Source organism: Sapajus apella, unplaced genomic scaffold (assembly GCF_009761245.1).
Source record: "Sapajus apella isolate SASKATOON/1434 unplaced genomic scaffold, GSC_monkey_1.0 scaffold19, whole genome shotgun sequence".
NCBI classification, from domain to species: domain Eukaryota; kingdom Metazoa; phylum Chordata; class Mammalia; order Primates; family Cebidae; genus Sapajus; species Sapajus apella.
The window spans coordinates 29,543,758-29,562,328 of NW_022436959.1; the positions used below are offsets into that span (position 1 = coordinate 29,543,758).

Below are 18,571 nucleotides of genomic sequence, written 5' to 3' on the forward strand. Positions count from 1 at the left end.
TGTTTTCCATACACAGACTGAAGAGATATACATATTAATATTAACATATTAATATATTACATACATATAATACATACTACTGAGATACACATATTAATACATTTCCATAAAGTTTGGGCATGGAAAACTAACAGGGGCTCTACCAAGAAAAGATTATCTAGGGAGATAGCATTACAAGCACATCTGTCAAACATCAGTGCAGACATTTTCAGCTGCAAGTAACATAAACCTAGCTAAAAGTGGCTTAAACTTTAATGGGGGAGTTTATTATCCAACCTAAAAAGTCCAGAGGTAAAGAGCTCCCAAGTTAGTTAAAACATCAGTTCAACAATGTCATCATGGTTGTTTCCTCATTTTACTCTGCCATCTTTAACACGTTACCTCTGTCTCAAGCTAGCTCTCCTTAGCAAAGATGGCAATGATAGATAAAACATCATCAGGGATTTCACCCAGATAAAATAACTGCCACGGAAAGAGTGATTTTGCAACTAGAAATAAAGTGATTTTGGAACCAGAAATTTGGGATGGTAAGAGATGGTAAAAGGAAACATACACACTGTCTCTTCTGACTGTATCTGCCTGTGAGTTCCTCAGTTGATCTTCCTTCATATCCACTCAGAAATGTGATGGGTGCCCATTCCTAAGCCAATCACTGGCAAGGTGAATTAGGCTACCATGACTGGCTTAGGCAAAAGAGAACTGACTTTCTGGGTGTGGGAATAAGGTTGGCTCTCTTAAAATGCATGGTCAAACAGAGGTAAGGAAGTAAAGGAAAACCCCTCCACCCCAGTGTAAAGCAGCTTTACTCTGAATGCTTACAAATTTGCATTTATATAACTAAATAAAATAAGTATAATTTAAATCCAAGTGATAGATTAAGTTAAACAAAGACTTAATTTCACTGGAGAAAATACCTTAAAAAAAGGTATTAACAAGTTTTCTAGCCAAATATTAAATGATTTAGAAGTCATTACAAAACCTGTTAACAATATCTGGAATGAGGATCAACTTTTTGAAAGTCATGTGCTTACGATTTTGTAAAATATGCAGTGGGTTAGATGTCCTTCAGGAGGTTACAACATAATTGGCCAGACATACAAAAATAAAAGCGTAAATAACATTACAAAATAACAATATAGATAGGAGCTGCTATAAAATACTATGTGTGATTAAAAAGCAAATAAATGATAGAAGAGTCACACTGGGAGATCAAAAAGAGAGCTATCTAGAAACTGAGGAGGGCTTGAGACATTTCATCTGAGATCTTTACACTGAACGGGACATGGATACAATGAAACAGGCTGGGCACTCTGCACAAGGAAACACTGGTCTGAGAGCATGGGAGCAGAAAAACAACTTGGATTAGAATAGTTAATGAAAAGGCAAACCATCAGCAAATAATTACTACTAATTATAAGTAAATGTTCCTTTTTAAGATAACAATTAAAAAGGTTATCTAATCACAGTTTTGCATCTGTACATCTCCATTATCATTTGCCTATCTTCATTCTCTAATTTTTATGTAGTTGTCCAGTCATTCTACTTTCTGAAGCCAAACTAGTAAAAGTAGCCAATGAGATATGCCCCACCTGACAACTCTCCCACCTTTACTATTAAAATAAAAAATCCTAAGATATCACACTCCAAGTAGCTAGTAAACCAATGCAACATCTAAAAAAGTAATTCTTAATACTTTTAGAGTTACAGATCTTTGAGAATCTAATGTAATGCAGGGAATGTTCTCCCCCTAAAAATACAAACCTAAAATTTTACAGGTAGTGTCAGAGGTTTCCAGACCACTCTATGTGGCCCTACAAACTCATCACGGGTTAAGAACCCCTAACATGGCAACAGCAACAGGGATAATGGCTGCTTATTTCAGTTATCAACTTCTTCAAGCCATCCATCAACAAGCTATTTTAAGGGTTACAGTTTTCCTTTCGTGCTGCCAAGCATATTTTCAGCTGGTGCATCAGGAAATGATGAATGCCAGAAATAAAAATAAGTCATTCCATAAGTTTACAGCTTAGTTATTTGACTTAGAATACTTAAAATTTTCAGAACAATTACTCCTTTAAGTTAGTAACACTATAATATAAAGCTTGAATATCATATATTTAATACTTATTGTTAAAAATATGTATGGATGTATAGTCATACAAGTACACATCATTTTTGATGGAAATACCAGTTGTAAGAAGTGAATCCTTTTCAAATTTAACTGATAACCAGACTTTGGCAGCAATTTCCTTTAGTAATGTTCTGCTGGTTAACACACACTTTAAACACTTCACTCTATAGTGGGCGTGAATAGACTTTCTAGTGGACTGTTTGTATAAGCACAGATTGGCCTTCAAGTCTGAGATGAGGGAAGGCTTGTATGTGGCCCTGGTAGGGTGTATATCAATCCTTTGCCTACAACATACATCCTTAGTGATTTCAAAATTCTTTTCAGCTAAACTAAATGCTACCTCAGAATCATTCTCCCAAGCATTTCACTGAACTGCTCAGAGTCAGCAAGAGAATTAAAACTTCTTTGTACTCCCTTTTGTCGGTGCAGATCTGTGTACAGTTTCCTTTTGCTTCATCTCCTCTAATAATGTAATGAAGACACCATGATATCATTAACATTTCACAGAAAAAGAAAATGAGGCTGAAATGGTAAGTAGCCTGTTCAAAATCACACAGCAAGTAAATGACAGAACTTAAATAGAATCCAAATACTATTATTTCCAGTTCAGTACCTGTATTACTTATGGCTTGGTTCATCTGCAAATGACAAAATAAAATAGTTGCTCAAACAGAATAGAACTTTGTGTCTCACATAAAGGAAGCTCAAAGGAAAGTTCAAAGGACTGGTATGGCAACTTCACAACTCTTTGACTTCACTCTTCAGCTATCCTCACAATGTACCCTAGTTCTCATGGTCTAAGATGATGGCTAGAATTCTAGATAATCATCATATTCACATTCCAGGATAAGGGAAGTGGGGGCAGGGGAGAGGAGTAAGGAAGGTACACAGCAGTGTATTTTTAAAAGGTTGCCTGGAATCTGCAACACAACATTTCTTCTTATATCCATTGGCCAGAAATTTCATCATAGTCTTCATACCTAACTGGAAAATGGCCAAATGGCAAGATAAAGGGGGAAACGGATATGGAGGGACTAGTGGTGTCTGCCCATATCACAATGAAGCTACAGAAGATTTAAAAGGTCTAATTCTCAGGTGTTCACAAAAATAACTTGCAACATGATGGTTCTGAAAAGTTTATTAATTTGTTGTTGTTGTTTCTCTGACTTACTCTGTCAACTTGGTATGGGTATACATGCATGCTTTCTCAGTGATGCATTCAGGACATGATGCTGCAATTTGTTTTTTCATTAAAAGACAATTTTCAATCTTGAAACTATAAAAATTATCTCCATTTTTTTAAAAAAGTGTATAAATTATCTCCATTTTTAAAAATCGTGAATAAATTTCTGTTAAGAAAAAACATAACAAAACAAAACTCATAACTTTACTGCTTTAAATTGGCCTGATAGTTCCTTATTGCTAGTGGGATAACATTCTAACATTTGAGAATGCCACACAGGGCCCACAAACCACGTTTCTAGACACATTTCCCAATAGTGGTCCTGATACACTCACTCTATTCAGCCAAGAATACTGGCACTGCCTATGTATCAGATTCTTCTGAAGCTATATAACTTTACACAATCTGCCCCCCCCCCACCTAGAAAGGTTTTGCTGCCCTACCATACCTTATGCAAATAATTATTCCAGAAATACTCAGACATCAGTATGCATAAAAATACTGTTGAGTAAAGCAATCAACTCCTCCCAAGTAGCTACACTAAATGCATTGCTTGTTTAAAATGCTGATTCTCTGGCTATAGAGCTGAAGATTCTGTTTCACTAGGCGTGAATCAGGCCCAGAAATCTACAGCATCAGTACCAAGCAGCAGAGCACCTGTTCACTTACCGATTACTACACTCAAAAAAAAAGATGAAATCACACCAATTTACCACATTCTTCTTACTTATTTTATGAGATACTGTTCTTCCAAGATAAGACCATAATTCTATCATGATATAATGAAGGAAGAAGACAATTTTATTTTTTTTCAGAACAGGAGTAAAAGTTATTAAAAAGCTTTAGAACAGTAAGGAAAGGAAATAAAAGAGGAAAAGTACAACTTGGAAGAGGGTCAAGCAGCCAACCTGAGAAACCAAGTGTGCCAACACTTAAATTTTTTAGAAATTCATAGTTCTGAAGATTAATGTGTAAGCCCAACAATTATTCCCTTCATAATATGCATTGGTTGCATACAATGAATAAAAAAAACAGTTCAATATGACAACTGCTTAACTATAAAAGAATACTGTAGTACTAAGATTACCAGAAAGACATTCAGGTTTTCCAACCCTATATGAATTACTCATACAAAGTAGAATATTCATACTGTGCATTTTACTTAGATGTTCCTCCTCATTATTTCCTCAATATAATGAAATAATCAACTTTAAATATGAAAAACACTCACCATAATTTTTGAGTTAAATCTGACAAGATGTGAAGTTATAGCATTAGTAAAACCTGTAAGGAAACAGTTGGAGAAATTCTATTTACATAATATGGTGTGCATACCTAAAATGTTTTCCCTACAGATATTGTATGGAATAAGCACCCCTTAAGGAAATAGTATCACAGTAAAACAGTCAACTGCCCCCAAATAACTGTACTAAAAATATGACTGCTTGAATGCTTTAGTCTGATTTTTTAAAAGTACCTCAGATGTTGCTTGGAAACGTTTATGGGTGTTAATCTGTCAAATAATTTCACATAAATTTAATTCATAAATGTACTATGGCTAAAGACAAAAAGAGTCATAGATCACTTGGAATTCACATTGTATAATTAATTTAACAAAATGCTTCCCAGTTGTTTCACTGATTTTTCAAAAAAACATCTAAGGTTTCAAAAACAACCCTCCGTATCCATGATTTTCTCATGAGTGGATTCAACCAACAGTAGATCAAAAACATTCAGAAAAAAATTGCTTGTGGTTGCCAAGCGTGGTGGTTCACATCTATAATCTCAGCACTTTGGGAGGCTGAAGCAGGTGGATAACTCAAGGCCAGAAGTTCAAGACCAACCTGGCCAACATGGTGAAACTCCATCTCTACTAAACACACACACACAAACACTAGCCGGGAATGGTGGCACACTCCTGTAATCCCAGCTACTTGGGAGGCTGGGGCATGAGAATCACTTGAACCCAGGAGAAAGAGGTTGCAGTGAGCCAAGACTGTGCTACTGCACTACAGCCTGGGTGACAGAGTTTAAGACTCTGTCTCAAAAAAAAAAAAAATTGCATCTGTCCTAAACATGTACAGGTTATTTTTCTTGTCATTATTCCTCAAACAATACAGTAAAACAACTATTTACATATTATATAGCATTTACATTGTACTAGGTATTTTAAGTAATCTAGGGATGATTTAAAGTGTATGGGAGGATGTAAGTAGGTCATAAGCAAGCACTAGGCTTTTTTATTTCAGGTACTTGAGCAACCATGAATTTGGGTATAAGTAGGGGTCCTGGAAACAATTTCCCATAGATACCAAGGGAAAACTGTATATTACTCATAGAAAATGAATTTCGGCTGGGCGCAGTGGCTTATGCCTATAATCCCAGCACTTTAAGAGGCTGTGGCAGGCAGATCACCAGCAGTCACGAGTTCCAGACCAGCCTGGACAACATGGTGAAACCCCATCTCTATTAAAAATACAAAAATTAGCCAGGCATGGTGGCACGTGCCTGTAATCCCAGTTTCTTGGGAGGCTGAGGCAAGAGAATCATTTGAACCCAGGAGGCAGAGGCTGCAGTGAGCCAAGAGTATACCGTTGCACTTCAGCATGAGCAACAAGAGCAAAAAGTTCATCTAAAAAAAAAAAAAAGAATGGCCGGGCGCGGTGGCTCAAGCCTGTAATCCCAGCACTTTGGGAGGCCGAGGCGGGTGGATCACGAGGTCAAGAGATCGAGACCATCCTGGTCAACATGGTGAAACCCCGTCTCTACTAAAAATACAAAAAATTAGCTGGGCATGGTGGTGTGTGCCTGTAATCCCAGCTACTCAGGAGGCTGAGGCAGGAGAATTGCCTGAACCCAGGAGGCGGAGGTTGTGGTGAGCCGAGATCGCGCCATTGCACTCCAGCCTGGGTAACAAGAGCAAAACTCCGACTCAAAAATAAAAAAATAAAAAAAATTAAAAAAAAAAAAGAAAATAAATTTCATTTCTTATAATTATGTATGAAGCTGTCTGCTCTTTTTCTATTTAATGATTTAATATCTTGAAGGAAACTTAATTACCCAGAAATTCTGTGGTTTTATTTGCTTTTTGATTAAGGCTCAACTAAAAAAGAAACTGTAGCTTTGTATTTTATGAAACGTTTTTCAAAGTATTGTATCACATTATTTGATGATGTACAATTACTAAATTAGAGAGTAAACTGTGGTGCTTTTCAGCCTTGCATGAACTCTAGGATCATCAGAAGAACTCTGGGGGAAAATAATCAATATCTGGGCCTACTCCAAGGGCCATTTAATCACAATCTAGGAATGGGTCCCAGCACCAGTATTTTTTTCTAAGTACCCTCTAATGCACAGGAGAGTTAGAAACATAGAGTTAGAGAGATAGATCCCTAATTTACATTTAGGTCATCTAAGTCCACTAAGCCCCAGAAAAAAATGAACGATTTTCCCACAATTAATTGTGCCAAACAGAGGGCTCAGTTCTGCCTCTCAGTACAGTTGGCACCCCCCACTTCCCTCATGCAAGTGCCTTTTACTGTACATTCAAGGAGTTGAGGGTGGTGCATCCCACATGGGGATGGCCCATCCCACACGGGGATGGCCTAATCTAACTTTTTCACCTCCAAAAAACTGAAACTGAAATGCTGCTAGATTAACAGGTAAACCAGAATCAGTTAACAGTGAATGAAAATACTGTTAATTCTTTCCATTAGACACACCACTCCACGTTTCTTAATAGAAAAACAAGCATCTACATAATGAAGTTAGTTGAAAAATCCTGGCATACTTTCTTTACAATTTAAAGTTCAAAAGTAAAAACACAAAAATTGCTAAGTAAAATAAATGTAAATTGAGTTTTTCTGGCTATCCCGATACATGGGTAAGGAGATAGTGATAGGGCAAGTTGCTTTTTAATCCATAAAACACTCTAATTTTTTAATAAGCTGGTAAACATTTTTTGTAAGAACAAGGAATAAAAACAGCAAGCACATGTTGAAAACCTGTTTAGTTTTTGTCACTGTTTTAATTAAAGCCTTCAACCTTACACAGAATCAATGTGACTTACTGTCCCTCATTCCTTAGAATGTAAAATTTTATGTACACAGCTAAGTTTCCACTTTTAAATAAAGGAAACAACACAGCGACGAAGAGATTACCTTTAAAACTTCCATATAAAAATGTGATTGTTTGACTAAAGTATGTATACATGATTAGATTCCCAGAATGAAGAAATCAGTAGGAGATAATCTTAAAAATAACTTACTTTCAAAATCTGATTGATCATTTAGACTGTAAAACAGAAGGTGAGGCTAAATTACACATTTCAATAGCTTTTAAGTATTTTAAAAGGTGAAATTGAAGCTACTGTGAATTATTATATTGTGGTTCTAAATTCAGTGAGTGATACAAAATAATTAGCTTAATGGAAACTAGAAGTTCTTATGCCCTACTTTAAGAAGCACCTGCATATTCTGAAAAACATGATGCATTTCAGTTTTACTGTAACCCAATTCCTTTAATCTCTACAATAGTGTTTGCCTGATTTCATTCTGCCTGTTTCAAAGTTATATTTAATATTAGGTCAACAATATTAGTGAACCAAGAACAATATCTAAATTGTTCCTTTTCATTTATATCCTATGATTTTGTATTATTTTTCCTTCTTTTTGCTATAACATAATAAGCTAATTCATGCTTTTGTCTTAGTTTTGGAAGGAATTATATGCCAACATTTATACAATACTCCTTTTCCTAATTTAAAATAACTATGAGCTTGCCACTACACTAGGAAATTTGTAATCAACTTAAAGATAATGTCTTAAAAGTACAATTAAACATGTCATAACAGAAGAAAACCCTGGTAATTACGAATAGCGCCATGCTTGCTGTATTTTTAAACAGTAGCAAAAGGCTATGAAAAATCGCCACCCAGTGATGCAAATGAAAACTGCAATTTGTTTTTGTGTAAAATGAGTACCCTGGAGGATTACTTCAACTTCATTACCGAATGAAAGAATAGCCATTACCTTCTTAAGTGAATAGGAACTGGTTACAAGGGAAAGGATGTTTTTCTACTAGGATTTTTTCCCCTTATTCTTATTCAGCACACTTGACATTTTACAAAGGCTAAAAGCTTTGGAAATCTTAATGGGGAGAAAGGTTTGCTGTCTAAATGTAATCTAACTGTATACGAACTGCCTAGATATTTCTATTACCCAAAGTGTCCAGACTCTGCCCTGACCTGAATTTCAAGTCATGATGTGTTGATTCCATCAATTCTGCAATGCCATCTAATAATTGTGACCTAAAACCTATTTGTGTTAAGCAGAAATGCCTACCTAGGGGAAAAGGTATTCTCAAGTGGAAAAAAACAGATAATTTATAGCTTAAACAACATAATTTACTCTGACCTTTCTAGAAACAGGTTATAAAAGCCACATAAGGAGATAGTCGAACAAATTCTGAAGAGTCCATATTGATAAAGGGTGTTGCTACAAATATGATGTTTATAAGTCCTTACTTAGTTGTATCATTTAGACACCAACAAATACACACAAACCAACAATATATATTTATTTTTCTGTAGTGTACCTATTGCACATAACGTCACAAATAAGTTATATTGATATATGCTAACCACAATACATGTGTATGCAACTAAAAAACCATCAGAACTAATAAATTCAGTAAGGTTACAGGATACAAAATCAACATACAAAAATCAATAGCATTTTTGTATGCCAACAGCAAACAATTTGAAAAAGAAATCAAGAAAGTAATCCCATTCATAAAGCTACCAGTAAAATAAAATACTTAGGAATAAATTTAACCAAAGTAAAAGATCTCTAAAATAAAAATAGTAAAACACTGATGAAAACAAACTAAAGAGAAAACACACACACACACACACACACACACACACACACACACAATTACAAAGATATTTACGGATTAGAAGAATCAGTACTGATAAAATGTCCATACTACCCAAAACAATCTACAGATTCAATGCAATCACTATCAAACTACCAATACAACTCTTCACAGAAATGGAAAAAATAATCCTAACATTTATATGGAACCACAAAAGATCGAGAAAAGCCAAAGCCATCCTGAGTAAAAATAACAAAACTAGAGGAATCACACTACCTGACTTCAAATTACACTAAAAAGCTACAGTAACTAAAATAGCACAGTACTGACATAAAAACAGACACATGGACCAATGGAACCAAATACAGAACCCAGGAATAAATTCACACATTTACGATCAACTCATTTTCAACAAAGATACCAAGGACGTACATTGGGAAAAGGAAGTCTCTCAAATCAATGGTGCTGGGAAAACTGGGTATCTATACGCAGAAGAATGAAACTAGACCCCTATCTCTTGCCATATACAAAAATCAAATCAAAATGGATAAAATACTTATATCGAAGACCTGAAACTATGGAACTACTAGAAGAAAGCTTTGGGCAAACGCTCCAGGACAGTAATCTGAACCAAGATATCTTGAGTAGTACCCCACAAGCACAGGCAACCAAAGCAAAAATGGATAAATGGGATTGCATCAAGTTGACAGGCTTCTGCACAGCAAAGGAAATAATCAACAGTGAAGAGACAACCCACATACTGAGAGAAAATACTGACAAACTACTCATCTGACAAGAGAGTAATAATCAGTATACACAGGAACTCAACTCAATAGAAAAAAATAAAATAATCCAGTTGTAAAATGGATAGGCCAGGCATAGCAGCTCATGCTGTAATCCCAGTACTTTGGGAGGCCGAGGTGGGAAGGTGGGTTGAGCCTAACAGTTCGAAAGTAGTCTGGGTAACAACATAGCGAGAGACTGTCTCTTAAAAAAAAAAAATTGTGTGTGTGTGTGTATACACACACACACACACACACACACACACACGCACATGTATCTGAATAGACATTTCTCTAAAAAAATTCACATCAATAATATTGAACATCTGTATGACTTTTTTGAGAAATGTCTCAAAATGAAACATGTTCAATATTATTGATCATGTATATGAAAAAATGTTCAATATTATTGATCATCAGAGAAATGTAAATAAAAATCAACATGAGATAGCATCTCGACCCAGTTAAAATGGCTTTTATCCAAAAGACAAGCAATAACGAATGCTGGCAAGGATGTGTAGAAAGGGGACCTCATACCCTGGTGGCAGGAATGTAAATTAGTACAGCCACTATGAAGAACAGTATGGAGATTCCTTAAAAAACTAAAAACATAACTACTATATTATCCCGCAATTCTATTGATGGGTACGTACCCAAAAGAAGAAATCAGCATATCAAAGAAATGTCTGTATTCCCATGTTTATTGCAGTACTATTCACAATAGCCAGGATATAGAATCAACCTAAGTGTCTCCATCAACAGATAAATGGATAAAGAAAAGGTGGTACCTATACACCACAGAATAACATTTAGCCATAAAAAAGAAAATCTTGTCCTTTGTAACAACATAGATGGTACTAGAAGAGATCATGTTCAGGGAAATAAGCCAGGTACAAATTTCACATTTTCACTCCTATGTGGGAACTAAATTTTTTTTTAATTGAACACATAGAGATAGAGAATACAGAGAGTTACCAGAGGCTAGGAAGGGTAGCAGGAAGAGGGAGATAAAATGGGGATAGACAGGGGTACAAAAATACAGTTAGGTAGAAGGAATAAGATCTAGTATTTGGTAGCACAATAGGGTGACTATATAATTTACTGTGTATTTTTTTTTTTTGAGACGGAGTTTCACTCTTGTTACCCAGGCTGGAGTGCAATGGCGCAATCTCGGCTCACCGCAACCTCCGCCTCCTGGGTTCAGGCAATTCTCCTGCCTCAGCTGCCTGAGTAGCTGGGATTACAGGCACGCGCCACCATGCCCAGCTAATTTTTTGTAGTTTTAGTAGAGACGGGGTTTCACCATGTTGACCAGGATGGTCTCGATCTCTTGACCTCGTGATCCACCCGCCTCGGCCTCCCAAAGTGCTGGGATTACAGGCTTGAGCCACCGCACCCGGCCGATTTATTGTGTATTTTTAAATAACTAAAAGAGTAGAAATTGAAGGTTACTAACACAAAGAAATAATTGCATGAAGTGATGGATATCTTGACTACCCTGATGTGATCACTACACATTATATGCTTGTGTCAAAACATCACATGTACCCTATAAATATACATAACAATTATGTACTAATAATAATTAAAACAAAAAAATTTAAAACAAAATAGATGTGTGCAAGTATGTGTCCATGTTAATAAAGGCAGTAAAAGCATTTTCTATTTACCATTTGACCTACTTTACTTTTTCCAAAATATTTTTACACAGTATGCTGAGACTAAAGTAGATATTCTATATGTCAGTACAGAATTATATGATAAAAAGAGCAATCTAACAGAGCAAATCAATTTTTTAAAAAAGACTTTACCAGACAATTAACTATAACTTTAAAGACAATTAACAATATTCCTAATAATCTGTCAGGATCTTTATCTGTCAATTCAGTTAAGTTTTTCACTGTTGAAGGATGTTTTCACTAATTAAAAAATATATATCATCTTCCAATCTCAACTTCATCAAGGAGTTTTCTGAAATATTTTAAAAATATTTAAATTATTGGCCAGGCATGGTGGCTCACATCTGTAATCCTAGAACTTTGAGAGCCAGAGGCAGGTGGATCACAAGGTCAGGAGATCAAGACCATCCTGGCCAACATGGTAAAACCCCATCTCTACTAAAAATACAAAACTTAGCTGGGTGTGGTGGTGGGCATCTGTAGTCCCAGCTACTGGGGAGGCTGAGGCAGGAGAATTGCTTGAACTCAAGAGGCAGAAGTTGCAGTGAGCCGAGATCACACCACTGCACTCCAGCCTGGTGACAAAGGGAGACTCCAACTCAAAAAATAAATAAATAAAATAAATAAATAATAAAAAGTTAAAAGGTTTGGCTTAGCCAAAATAAAAGCCAAACTTTATGAACAGTAATAAAACAACCAGCCTTCTTTTATTAAAACAAACAAAAAACAGCACTTTCTGTTTTCAACTGCAGGGAATATAATTTTTTTTCTTAAAACAAAGAGGTTAAGATGTCAATAATGTCTCAGAATTAAAACTGATGATGTAACTTTTTTTTTTAAACAAAATAATGGATAGTTCAGTGGTTTAGAGGATAGGCTCTGAAGTCAGATTGCCTGGGCTAATTCCAGATCTGCTACATGCTAGCTGGAGAAACTTGGAAACATTAAATCCTAGCCTGTGTATGGTGATATAATAGTATTAGCTCACTCACAGGGTTGTTCTAAGAATTTTACACACATTAACTAATTTAATCCCCTCAATAACCTCATGGGGCAGGAACTGATAGCGTGCTCATTTTCTAGATATACTAAGTGGTACTGGGGAGGGCATATAACTTGCCAAAGGTAGAGAGTAAGTCATGGTTGCAGGATGCCAACCCCAGGGGTCTGACCCAGGGTCAGCACTTTCAATGGCATGTCACTGCAGAGCCTCTGAGATGCTCCTGCAGAAGAAGGAAGAGGGTATAAGTGATGAAAAGAGAAAGAAGAGCTCAGAGATGATGCTGATTGATACCATGAAAACTTCAGAGTAACGACACCCACAAAAGATTATGTACACAGGATTTTTACGAAAATGGTGAAGGGGTGGAGCTTTGCACCTGAGGGGAAATGAGGCTAAACAGTGACAAAGTCAGCAAACAGAGGAGCTGAAAGGCAAAGAGGCCTCTCAGCCAACATCTTGGGGGCCTGCCTTGTTTGGGTCATATGAACGAGGTGCAGCACCAGCTGCACTGCAAATTACACTGCTATCTTAGATCTATGACAGAAGTGATACTTCACCATGACTGTTCAACTGCTAGACATATGGCGCTGGGTACCAATAACTAGCATCAATCATGCTAGTCCAAGGTAGTCCTGGGAAAACTCCCTCAAAATACAGCACGTCAGCCTTTGGGAAAAAGTATCATTAGAGCTTAGATATATCAGATGGAGCAGCTAGTACTGAGAGCGTATTAGAGTAATTAAGGTCCCAGAAATTCCTTCATGAAATACCAAATTTGGAAGTTTGTGTGCCTTCTGGGGCTCAGTTAAAGAAAGACTACTTCTCAAACTAGTCTTTCCTAGAAAGGGACGGAGGTCTATGGTAGATAATACCCTGAGGCAGAAGGCCCTGGAAACCAGGCTTCTATTGAGGTAGCTACAAGACATGCAGTGGAATGTCTCATCAAGACTACATCCTGCTACCAGAAGTTGGAGAAGATCTTAGCAACTCCAGGAGCCACTGCAGAGGGGCTTAAAATTTGTCTCAGAAATCCTACAAAGTGGCAGAGAGGGAGGGATAAAGAAGATGAATAAAAAGTTTAAGGTCCAGCATCAGAAATCCTATGTGCCCTCAAAGATGCCAGTACACCCAACTTACATCCTTTAAATGGCTATTTGATATCAAAAAGAATAATGTCAATTTCTAAACACAAAAACAACAGAAAAGAGGCTGGACGTGGTGTCTCACAGCTGTAATTCCAACACTTTGGGAGGCCGAGGTGGGAAGATTGTTTAAGGCCAGGAGTTCAAGGCCAGAATAGGCAACATGGCAAGACCCCATCTCTATTTTCTCAAAAAATAACTTTTAAAAAAATTTTAAATACATGTATAATAAAAACAAAAAAAAGCAGAGTTCCCTGCATATGTGTTAAGACTTCAGAGGTATTTTAAAGTCAAGAATACGGAACAGAGTAGAAAACCAGGGTTTTTTGGAAAAAATGCTGAGAGAAGAATTTATTATGAAATCCTGAAGATGAGGAATTTCACAGGAGGCCTGAGGCACCCCTGAAGTTTTCTGTTAGTGAGGGTAATTCAAGAAGTGTGAAGAAAGTCATACTGGCAGTTTTCAAGGAACTTAACTTGGGGTTGACAGAGTCAGTTCTGACTTAGAAGCCAAGGCATAAATCCATGACACACTAAGAAGGAAGGATCGGACTAGCAATCAAGCCTACCACACCCCACCTTATCCTAGTCTGAAGGTTACCCAGAAAAATCACCAGCCCCGGTCAAAGACTAAGCCCCATTATTTTACCTCAGGTATAAGGGATCTGGTCTGAAGAAAACAATTCTGACCAATCTCCCAGCTACTGCCCCTGTCCCCTGGACATATGAGACAGATTCAGAAAAACACCCAGGCCTGCCAGAACTTGGCTGTAGAAATGATGGAAAATTCTATAGTAAAGTTTATCCACGAGAAAAACTCTATTCTGATCTCCCAGAGATTACCCTTACATCTAAGGGAAACATCTCTTATTTCTCAAAGCATACAGAGCATTGGCTGATGCTAGCAGATGCCAGTCTGACTGGGCCAAGATAAGGAAGTAAGAGGTGGGAAACCAGTATCTGGAAAAAGAGACCCAGAGAAACATTCCAGGGAGTGAAGACCATATGAGTTAATGTAAATCTTCTCAGAGGGAGCAGGAATTTGGTGTTAGGAGGTCCAGCATGGAAGAGGATGAAAACCAGAAGGAAATACTGGGTTTTAATACCCCCTGCCACACCTGGGAAAGAGAATTTCTGGAAAGAGCATACAGAGACCTTGTGTAAAACTTTTCTTCAGGGGAAGAAATGTGACACGACATGGAGGAAATTGTACTTTTCAGAATTCCCCTGGGGAAAAATGCTGTATTTGATTGAAAGAAATATTTTTTAAAGCCAAAAAAATCTTTAAAATTGGCAGGTATTAATTTTATAATAGAAAATAGTCTTAACAAACAGGAAACACTAACATATTTAGGCTTTAAAGTCTACTTCATTCAGCAAATATTTACTGGATGCCTAATTTAATTTCAGATGCTAATTTATGAAACAAAGTTAGTACTATTTATAAGACAGAACTTGAATTCATCAAAAATTCTTTAAGACTTTTTTGAAGATTGTAAGTTTCCTGAAGATTGTAAGTTTCCACAGTTAAAAAGGGGGGGTAAAAAGAAGTGATTTTACAAATTTAATTTGGTGTACACAGCCAAACCAACATGCAAGAAAAATCTCACTTGATGACACTATTCCAAGTAATTGATGACCTTTATCTTTACAGATTTCACTTTTTAAAAAGTAATGCATAAATTAATTCTGAATTATAAGAAATAATTTAAAATCAATCATATAATCAAGTAATTTTTTTAAAGAAAACATAATTCATCTAATTATTTTGTTTCTTAAAAAGACTCACCTAAAAGGACAAATCCATCTGCTTCTGTCTCTGGTACTGAGGGCTTTTTAGATTCTGGAGGCTTTCTGAAGAAGTGAAACATTGCTGCTGCTGCTGCTACCTGAAATAGAAACATTACCCAGTGTCAAATGTAGATGCAACTGTAAGACTCTTACCCTTTGTAGCAAAAAGTTAAGCACAAAAATATCACAATTACTCTTAGGAATTCTATGCCCAGATGTACATGCATGAGCCTTCTCTAGGTGTCAGCAGACAAAGGTAGAAAATGATCTTCCAGTTTAAACTCCTGTATCCCTTGAAGCTCACAGTGCAACCTCTCTCAATTTCTGAAGACTTAGAAAATAACCCAGGAAATCCCTACATATAAATGCAAATTAACAGATAATACAAGAATCTGGAAGGGGCTTGCTAACTATAAAACAGATATTGGTTTGGGTAATAGAAAAAAATTTAAAGTCCAGGTCTCTTTTTATGCCACAACTACCTTAAGCCTCATAAAACTAAGGCCACATGAAAAAAAGAAAACATTTGAAACATCCTCTTCTGATGGTTACCTAATTTAGACACTCAAGCACTGTACCTGTATTAGTCCATTCTCACACTGTTATGAAGAGATACCCTAGATTCGGTAATTTATAAAGAAAAGAGGTTTCACTGACTCACAGTTTCACATGGATGCCAATAACTTGCACCAACCATGCAATATTGGTGCCAGTTATTGGTACCCATGTGAAAGGTCTCAGGAAACTTACAATCATGGGGGAAGGCACCCTTTCACAGGATGGCAGGAGAGAGAATGAGTGCCAAGCCAACGGGGAATCCCCTTATAAAACCATCAGATCTCATGAGAACTCACTCACTATCACAAAAACAACACGGGGTAAATGGCCCCCATGATTCAGTTATCTCCACCTGGTCCTGCCCTTGACACATGGGCGTTAACACAATTCAAGGTGAGATTTGGGTAGGGACATAGAACCAAAGCATATCAGTACCCATCGTAAAACTGCAGCCAACTTTAAATTCCCATCAGTGCAGATCCTTGTGTTGGTGAGATTATTGTGCACCATCCCTAGTACACACATGCTCACACGCACAAATACAAGCACGCGTGCACACACACACACACACACACACACACACACACACACCCCTCTCTTCCTACTATTCCAATTGTTATACATTTAACCAGGCCAACAATTTCTAGAAAACAAATGGGGAGAAAGTTGCAAGGTACATGCAAGGACACATAAGATTCTGAGGACAGTTCCTAACAGGCCATAAAACAGAAGAGAAAGCAAAGAATAATCCTGGTGGCAGAAAATGCTTCAAGTTTTAGTTCTCATATATTTCACCCATAACAGAAAATCAAGAAGGAAGGATAGATAAAGATTTAATCTGAGTAAAGCCTTCTAGAAACTGAGAATTATACTGGGATTTGTGCTGTTTGCCCTGACCTAAGCTGTAGATCAAAGAAGTGAATCCCAGCTTAAGTGAGTGGTAAAAGGAACTTAATTGTTGCTAGCAAACATATCTTGCAGATTCAGTTTTAAAAGGAATAAAAAGTAGAGAAGAAAAACACAACCTAGGTGAAGAAGAAAATGTTCTAATAAGAGAAAAGGAACAGCCTCTGAAATCCTTGAAGAAAGAGCTTACTGGTTATAGTAATGGATACAAAAGAAACGTTTTCAAAATAGTTTGGCACTCTCCACAGAGATCAAGGAGAGATGGTGTCTAATGAACCTGGTGGAAAAAAAAAAAAAAAAGATGAGGTGAAAAAGCAAAAGAAAAGGATGAAAAGACAAGGAATCAAATGAACAAAAGTAACTGAATAAGATAAAGGGAAACCCACACAAGGAAAAAATGAATTCAGGAAAGAGTTCATTTGCAAGCAGGAATGTAAGAAAATAGAGTTCAAATTAAATGACTTATACAATTGGAAGAGGCAACTACTTTTCAAACCCAAACAGTTAAAAACAAAACTGAGAAGGCCTTTAAGGAACAACAACTGATTAAAACTGAACCTCAGCTAAGGATCAAATAAAGGGTATAGCTGATATTAAAACCTCAGTGTAGACTAATGTGGCACTCAGTAAATTCTTTCACTTGGGATAAAATGGATCAGAAAAAAAGAGACTAAGGACTGAAGCCTTGTAGAGCCAAGATATCCTCAAGTAAATAAAGAGAAGGAAGGGGCCTGCACAGAGGTGAAAAAGATAAGAAACACAGGAACTCTAAGAATTATATCTAGCAAAAATTTTAGGTCTTGCTATTAACACATCAAGCTGACTGAAGTAAAGTAGATAAGAAGCCAACAAAATTTTTGAGAATTGTACTGCAAAAATAATCTGGTCTCAATTCAAAGAGGAATATGATTATTGAATACTTAAAACAACCTTTAGACAGCAATTTTCTACAGATAAGAGGCTGCCAGAGAAAACCGTTCAGCCCCCAAGGAGGCCCAATGCCCATTTGTGTTGTAGCCAAGGAAGTTACTGAAAGGAAAAAATTCCAAGAGGGTGAACCCAATGGTATGGAGGACAATGGATGAGGAGCCTCTCCCAGGAAGCAGAATCTGGACATAATTAAGAAACATTCTTGGGCCCAAGATAGGGGTCCCCCAAAATTCTACTGGGAATTGCAGAACTGCTACAACTTTTGACTGCTGTCTCTCTCCTACCATTTGCCTTTCTGAATCGGAGAGGTTTTGGCAACTATGCCTCCCAGTTAGTCCTACCAGGGTGTAAGGGGAAAGGAAGGACAAGTTACTTGTCTTTTTAGTTCATGAAGTCTCCAGATCAAGAGGTATAACATCTGAACATGATGAACAGACTCTTGTATATCACCCAGAGGCACTGAACTTTGAGCACGATGCTGTAACTGAAGGCGGGAATGAGACAGACTGTCTTTGGGAGGGGTGAGTTACTTTGCCTATGGTAGTAGAGAGAGAGATCTGAATATGGTGAACACAAATGAGAACCACAG

The 18,571-nt window shown here is 36.9% G+C and overlaps 1 protein-coding gene across 2 annotated transcripts in view; it reads right to left on the bottom strand.

Moving 5' to 3' along the window:
- Positions 1–18,571, bottom strand: part of UMAD1 (UBAP1-MVB12-associated (UMA) domain containing 1) — a 244,108-nt gene that overhangs the window by 196,625 nt on the left and 28,912 nt on the right. Inside the window, exon 2 of one of the 2 annotated variants that reach the window (XM_032286751.1) lies at positions 15,587–15,686. In XM_032286751.1, the coding sequence (XP_032142642.1) occupies positions 15,587–15,668 (82 nt within the window). In that variant the 5' untranslated portion in view covers positions 15,669–15,686. Of the gene's footprint in view, positions 1–15,586; positions 15,688–18,571 lie in introns of both variants that reach the window. The other variant, XM_032286750.1, reaches the window with a different exon arrangement.